Consider the following 7950-nt stretch of genomic DNA (forward strand, 5'->3'; position numbering starts at 1 on the left):
CGACGAATTTAAATTGGCTGACCAAATCGCCGCAGGTTTCGAAAACATACCTTTGTTGAGTGCTCTGTTTCCCATCACCCCAAACAAAAACATAGACCGTATTAATTATGTCAACTACAATGTCTTGCGACTGGCGAATCTGACTAGGGATGCGGTAGAAGGACTGGCAGAGCAACTCTCTGCCACCTCACTTATGGCTGTTCAAAACCGTAGACATGCTATTAGCTGAGAAAGGGGGGGTCTGCGCGATGTTTGGTGAAGCCTGTTGTACATTTATCCCCAATAATACTGCCCCGGATGGATCGGTGACTAGGGCCTTAGAAGGCTTGCGTACATTATCCAAAGAAATGCACAACAATTCTGGAATTCAGAATCCCCTCAACGATTGGCGAAATAACACTTTTGGTCGTTGGAAGACTATGATTGTCTCTGTCTTTCTCGCCATATTTGGTATGTTGTGCATGTTTGCTCTGTGTGGGTGTTGTTGTATCCCATGTATCAGGTCCCTGTGTAACAGGATCATTGTCTCGGCTGAGGAGAACCCGACGAAGGGGTTCCAAATGCCGTTGCTGGGGCTGGCTGACCAGGAAGAGGAGGCGGTGGTTGGTCTGGGCTATGTTGATTGATCTCTGGTGTTTTCAGAGATCAAAAGAGGGATTAAAGAATGTATAATACATTATAAAACATATTCTAGAACTGTAATCACCAGCTGCATATCAAGCACAGCACTAACTATAATCCCAGTTATTAATATGTGTGGCATTTTAATCACTGAATGCATCACGGGCACTGTGCACGAGTGAATATAACAACAGGATTTATGAAGGATGCATGTCTTAAAGTTATGTATTGTGCTTATTAAAGTTATGTCTTATGAAACTTAGAAGTGTGCTCAAGCTTAAACATTGGGTCTCACACTGGGTGTGGGAAGCAGGCTGTTCTTTGTGTCTCTATCTCTTCATTTTCAGAAACAACCTTGAAACTGGGTGGAGACGGCACCCGAGCAGGTGGGACGCGTAGGCAAGAACAACTCCCTGATGCACGAGAGAACAAGCTCAACCCTTTTTTGATACTTGTGTTTTCAATTGCATTGTATATATGATATGCTGGGGCAGGGAAAGATAGCCAGTTGGACTTCGTGAACCAGCCCAAACTCTGTTGCGGGTAGGGAAACGTAGACAACCCCAGAGCTCTGTACTTGTTGATTTCCAACTGCTGCATTAAAGCTGATATTATCGGACCTCTGCGACTCCAGACTACTCTTTCTAGAACACAGATTTGTGTCATTGAATACCATCATTACATATTGGAATAGACACAAAGACTTTGAATCCTTCAGTAGCTCCTAAAATACTGTGTATTCCCATTTCATTCCAACATGAAAATGTTCCTAAGCCCTAAAACCATTTACAGAAACACCACTGGGGTGAGTTAACAGCTTTTTTGTAAGTCTACTGGAGCCTCTAGCAAAAAGTGTCCCACATGACCTGAAATCACCCTATTGCCTCCTAATGTGTAAAGGTGAAGCGTCTGTGAATGATATCCAGTCGAAATAAACCTGATTCGTGTAAATGGGCAAATCATAATTAAATAAGGCAATATGGAACACCAACGTCATCGGTTTATTTTCAAATGTGGGTGCGGGACAGCTTTTTAGAATCTATATAACAGTGGATACCGCTGTTAAATATATTTTTCTTGAAACAAAATGTGTGGTGGGGGGTACACATTTTCACTTTTCAAAACGTGATTTAAAACAGTTCATGTACAATTAAATGTTCGCCCCTGTTTAACACTGATAACAGACCGTGCACGGCCTGGACTCTTAACAGACCGCGTGTAAAGAGCGCCATCTGCTGTTTGATGACGTTTACTGTATTATGACGTAATTCATCAAATAAACTATAAAAGGCCGTTCTGATCACTGCTCTCATTTCTAATAGAAAGTTTTCTTGGACAAGGATTTGGATCTCTACGACGCTTTCACCTTGAAGAATTCGTATTGGAACACAGCAATATTGTAATGTAAGTAAGTGTTCAGATTGTTTTGCACCTAGGAGATATGGGGACTTTTTAAAGTTGTAAGGTTTCAATTTAAAAGACGATATTCTCTCATAGATATGAAGGTAGTTTATACATTAATCTGAAAAAGTTATTGTAGCCTATTCTGTGTTCTTTGGAAAAGTAAATAGAGCTATCTTCAAATTGTGCTGTCTGCTGTTTGATGACGTTTGCTGTATTATGACATAATTCATCAAATAAACTACAAAAGGCCGTTCTGATCACTGTGCTCAGTTTTACGTGAACATTTTCTTGGAGAAGGATTTGGATCTCTGCGACGCTTTCACCTTGACAAATTCGTATTGGAACACAGAAATATTTTTGTAAGTAAATGGTCTGAATGTTTTGCACCTTACAAGTTGTAACAACTTTTTCATTAGGGTTTAAATTTCCAAGACAATGTTCTCATGTAGATATGTAGGTAGATATTAGATTATTCTGAAAAAGTAATTACATTCTCTGTGTTCTTTGGAAAAGTCTGCCTTTTCAGAGGTCAGGTGTGAAAGCCTCTCTCTCAAATCGGACTGCAACAGCAAGTGTGACCTGAGGCAGTCTCTGAGGAAGAGACATGGACAAAGATAAGAAAGACTCATCTCAGCCCGGGGTGAACGAGGGAAGAGAGGGGAGTCTGTCTGGAGACAAGGGGACCTTCATCAGGGTGTTGACCGTGAGGCCTCTAAGTTTGGAGGACATGGACCTGGTCGAGCCCTCGGATCTGCCCCCTCCTTCAGTACCCGCCACTGGGTCAAAAGACCAGCTGGAAGCCCTGGAGGTTGCGTCCACTTCCCAGGGCGTCAGTGGAGTGGAGAGAATGCCCCCCGGCACAGCCAGCAGCAGCACCACGTCTGCCAGCCAGAGGGCGATGAAGACAGCCTGCTCCTCAGCCCTGTCGAGCCGCACCAAGCTGCCCATCTCTGTGATCAGAGCGGTGTTGCAGCTGATCAACAACGACAGGCTGCCAGACCTGCTGCTCGACTTGGACGCCAGCCGAGATGTTCCAGGCGCCCAGACCTGCAGCAGATCAGCTGCTGGGCTGCTATCCCAGGAGATGCTGACCAAAGTGTCCTCCATGCTGCAGGCTGACACAGAAAGCCAGGTGGCGCTCAGCAGACAGAGTGGAACCCCCTCTCCGGATCTGCAGGTGGAGGCCAAAGCCAGTCTGGGCTCTGTGGCAGCTGAGGTGATCGTGCCGGTCATCGGCAACGTCTTAGCAGCCAGGGCCGCAATCCAAGAAGAAGCTCAAGGGCCTGTTACCTTTTCCTCTGTGAGCTACTTCCTCTCTGCTGTCTGTGCCGACGTGCAGACTCTACCGCTGCTGAGGAGGTCAGGGAGCAGCAGTCTGTCTTCTGGAAGGTCCCTCGGAGAGCTCCTGACCACCATGTCGAGGACCAACGTTGTCCAGGCTGTGGAGCAGAAGCTGGAGGAGCAGTTTGGGCCGTGTAGGAAGGAGCGCTCGTCCACATCGCCATCCAGCCAATCAAGAACTGAGGATTTGCTCATGATCCCTTATCTGGGGAGCCGTGGCTCTGGACATTCCCTGGCCAGTGACCTGGTCGATGGGATCATTGAATCCGTGAAGAGTGCTGTTGAGTTGCTGGACAGCCAGTCTTCATCATCCAGAGCAGGGAACAGCTCCTCCCTCACAGGATGGGACGCATTGGATGTTTCCTCTGAAGTCAAGAAGATGGTCTGCAAGGCAGCGGCCAAACTGACCCCCCTGGTGAGCTCTTCCAGGATGGGAGATGTGACGGCGGACGAGAGCGTCTCTTTGATGAACGAGACGTCTCTGGAAAGTTTGCCCCCGTCTCTCATCAGGCTTCTGTTGATCCGGTCTGTCGACACGGTGACAGCAGCCTGCAGAGCCATAAGTAGTGAGTTCTGCTATCGGGAGAGCGTGAAGAACGAAGGCTTGACCAAACTCCAGCAGCTGGCCAACGAACAGATGTTGGCCTGTCTAAACAAAGCCGTAGAGGAATTGGAAATCGATGAGCTCGTCGAAAGCATCTCAGCCATCCTGGATCATTCGCTGATCCTAAGGCGTCCGGAGATGTCCTTTTCCCACATCTACCGCTCCTTGTTTGTTGACTCCCTCCTTCCAGGGAGTGGACACAGAACCACCGAGGTCCTGGAGACCTTGATTTTCTTACGTCCAGAGGGCCCACCCGCAGCTGGGCAGAGCCTGGCTCATGACACGCGAGTGGGAACCATCATAAAAGAGTACGCGACCAAAGGGAAAGATGTGTTCCAGCAGGCCTTGAGGAGAGCGACTCAGAAGCTCTCTCGCCAGCCGGCGACCCCTCGTGGCTCACCTCATGCGGCCAATCCAGAGAGCTCAGAGCGTCCATCTCTGCTGGTCTCCTCTGAGAACTGCGAGAACCTGCTTGGTGCGATCCTAGACGATCTCCATGAGTTGGTTGAGCAGCACAAGGCCTCAGCAAAGGCGAGATCTGGTGGCATGAAGTTCTGGGAGCAGGTCCACTCCTCCAGCCAGCAGCTTTATGACAGCACACTGAGGACCCTGCAGAAAGCTGCAGACAAGCTGTCGGCTCTTGAAGAACGTGTATCTGAGATCGTCCCTCCGAAGGCGTCCATCTCTTGGGCCAAGAGGACCCTTGGGGTGATTCTCAGTGCCATGAGAGCAGAAGTAGCCGCTTCAGAGTGCTCCAGTGCTGAACTGAAGAGGAGTGAGGACGGCCTCCTGACCTGTGCCCTCTTGGACTCCATACTGGAGAATCTCAGCCAGTTATGTGAGGACGAAGAGGGTCCAACAGTCTCCAACGCCGCCGTAGGACTGGACTCCGCCGGATTGGACGCGCTCCAGATCAAGACCGCCTCAGAGAGTCTGCTCGCCAACGTCCGTCGGCTCCGCCGGCAGACAGCCACCACCGGCCTGCATCTTCAGAGCCCCGTGAGCTCCACCAGATGCACGTCAGAGCTGATGCTGCCAGAAAGCCCCCCGATGCCCTCCAGACAGGAGCTCATCCACAGCTTTGCTGAGAGCTCGGTTAAGAGTCAGCTGCAGAAGAGCCTTGAGCTGAACCTTCCCTCGACCTCCAGCCTGGCCTGCCAGGAGACCCTGGACCGCACGGTCAGGATCCTGACGGAGAGAGTGATGGACACTCTGTGTGAGTCTGCTGCTGCAGCTCCGTGTCCTGGGGAAGATCTCGGTGAGCTCAGCCCTGCAGCGGTCATCATGGATGCTGGGACAGCGTCGACCTCTGCAGGAGAGACGAGAAAGGCCAAGAAGGGCTTGAAGTGGTGGAGCCTGCCGAAGAAAGCCAAGCTCTTCAAGAACAAGGTGGGTTATTTATGTAATAGAACTTATAGAGCAGAGCTTATAGTATATCGTATGAGTACAGAATGAATGACCATGGGTTGGTTATTCATGTAATGGAGCATGTATAGAATGAAGAGGCAGTGTTGGGACTGAGTGGCTTTTGTGGTTCTTAATCCTGATGCTTTGGTGGACTGAGAGGTGTTGTCATAGTTTCCATAGATTCCAGCATGTTCTGTGTTTTCCCCTGCAGTTCCTGAAGAGAAAGACGGAGCCCAAGAAGCCCTCAGCCCAGGAGGAGCTTCCCCCCAGCTCTCACGTCACACCTGGTGAGCGACCACCACGGCTTGTCATCCTTAATGAATCACAAAGTGATCCTGTAGATTTGGCTAATTCAAATCTGACAAAGCCTAACTTCAAATTCACCAATTTAAAATGTTGTCTTGTCACAGGGACTAAGTGTGGTTCGCCTGCCAATCTGGAGCTGTCGAAGGACCTCGAGACCAAGCAGGAGCCCCCTAGACGTCCTCTACACGTACGAATGTTCCGTGCGCTTCGAAAGTCCATCGCCAAGACATTCGAGATGTCTGGGAGCCAGTAGGACAGCCTACTGATTTAAGAGGGTGGTGGAGGAGAGGATGTGTCTAAGGGGGAGAGGAGGGTGTGTATAAGGGGGAAAGGAGGGTGTGTCTAAGGGGGGGAGGAGGGGAGAGGAGGAAACGTCGGACCAGTTGCGACGTAATGTTTTCAGCAGCGCTAATGTTGTGGTTAATTCATCACCAAACAACGTCGGGGGATTGCACAAACACCGTCATTACCTGTTTGTCTGATACTGCGGGTCAGATAAGAAGTAGGCTGCAGCCGTTTGACCTGGCGCTCTGCACTGCATGAACACTAAGTGGAGGAGGAGGAGGGAGGGGCGCGGCGGGGGTGCAGCGGGGGCTTGTGAGCGCCGCGGAGCATGTCGGGGCGAAATTCTCACAAAATGCCCCGTCAGATATCAAAACACATTTGGGGGGAATTGATGACAGAGTAATTTTTATTCCTAAATATTGATGAATGAAGAAAAAATTGGGCTCCAGCAGAAGGGGCACTTTTCTCATCCAGGGCAAAAGGGCAGGTGCTTGAGCACCACTAGGGGTCTATCTGTGCACGTGCCTGCCTGGAGGATTTGAGGATAGAACTCTCTCTACCCTCTGAGCCACAGCCGCCCATCCCGGCACCCACAGCACTTTACATTATGCCTCTCATTCACCCATTCATACACACCCACAGCGACAGAGCTGCCATGCAAGGCTAGCCTGTTCATCGGGAGCATCTTGGGGTCCAGTGTCTTGCTCAAGGACACTTGGACACACGGCCTGGAGGATCTCCAGGAGGCTGATGTGGGATGTTTGTTCTGGTTTCCTGCCTCTCGGTTCTTCTACCCTGCAGGTCTCCTGGCCCACTTTCTCCCGGACAACGTAAGGACCGTTGCCAAGGAGCCAGAAATGTACTTTCAGCTGTACGGACGAGGACTGGGAGTTTCTCACCTGGCTGGAACTCGCTGGGCTGAGTGGATATCAGGAGAAGACCATCACAGAGACTCACTGCCGTCCGGAACACTCTACTGTATCTGATCATTGTCAATAAACAAGTTATATTGCTGTTGGAGTGTAACGGTCCTGTTTGTTTTCCTAACAAACCTATAGCACAGGGAGGTGCGCGTTGACTCAGAAAAGGAAAGGTTCTAAGATTCTGATGTACGTATGTGTGTGTTGTGTGCAGAGGTGTCCAAAGTATTCACATTCATTACTCAAGTAGAAGTATAGATACTAGATTTAAAAATACTTCTGTAGAAGTTGAAGTATCAATTCAAGCTTTTTACTCAAGTAAAAGTATAAAAGTACTGGTTTCAAAACTACTTAAAGTATAAAAGTAAAAGTAGTAAGGGGACAAAATGCCATTAAGGACAAAAGCTTAGGCACATGGGTCTATAATGCACGACCCCACCTCCCCCCCAAAAAACATTTTTCCAAAGGCCATAATGACTTGTTATATTGAAATGTTAATGTTGAAAAATGTGGGCTGCACCTGTTTATGCCCATTGAAAATGAACGCATTTTAGTACAATGCAAATACATTAAAGAACCATACATATGTAGCCTACTACTAAGCATTAACATGTGTTTCATGGAGAGGAAGATATGATGACTAGTTGCCTATAAGTATAATGCTGCAAAACGTCAAACTTCAGAGGCATGTTATCAATAGCCTTTGTTCAAATTAGACGGTGAGTTTGTGAAAGCCATTAGCTCGTGATAGCCTGCTTGGGTACGCAGAGCTTGCAGCGCATTCGAAAGGAGTTGTTTTTGCATCCAAACATGTGTGAAGGAATGATAACATACTGCTGATCAATGCTGCTATACCAATCACTACCTGAGCAGACATGTTATTGGGCTTTTCTTGAGTTTCTCTTTGTTTCAGCAATGTGCAGCTCCTTTATATGTGCAAATATTGTCCCTTCAAAGTGAGATACCTTTTGAGCACTATTAAACTAAGAAAGATATTAACAGGATATTATTACCTTATACATGTAAGGACTAAAAGTCTCAGGAAGGGAACTGTCCCTAAAA

The 7950-nt window shown here is 48.3% G+C and overlaps 1 protein-coding gene across 1 annotated transcript; it reads left to right on the forward strand.

Annotated features, from left to right (window-relative positions):
* Positions 1 to 1949: 1949 nt before the first annotated feature.
* On the forward strand, positions 1950 to 5936 carry LOC134039100 (uncharacterized). Its single transcript, XM_062484848.1, has 5 exons — positions 1950 to 2025; positions 2296 to 2384; positions 2539 to 5359; positions 5589 to 5664; positions 5788 to 5936. The coding sequence occupies exons 3-5, from the start codon at positions 2630 to 2632 to the stop codon at positions 5934 to 5936; spliced, it is 2955 nt and encodes a 984-aa protein (XP_062340832.1). The 5' UTR covers positions 1950 to 2025; positions 2296 to 2384; positions 2539 to 2629.
* Positions 5937 to 7950: the final 2014 nt, after the last annotated feature.

The sequence above is a fragment of the Osmerus eperlanus genome, chromosome 18 (genome assembly GCF_963692335.1).
Source record: "Osmerus eperlanus chromosome 18, fOsmEpe2.1, whole genome shotgun sequence".
Lineage (NCBI taxonomy): Eukaryota > Metazoa > Chordata > Actinopteri > Osmeriformes > Osmeridae > Osmerus > Osmerus eperlanus.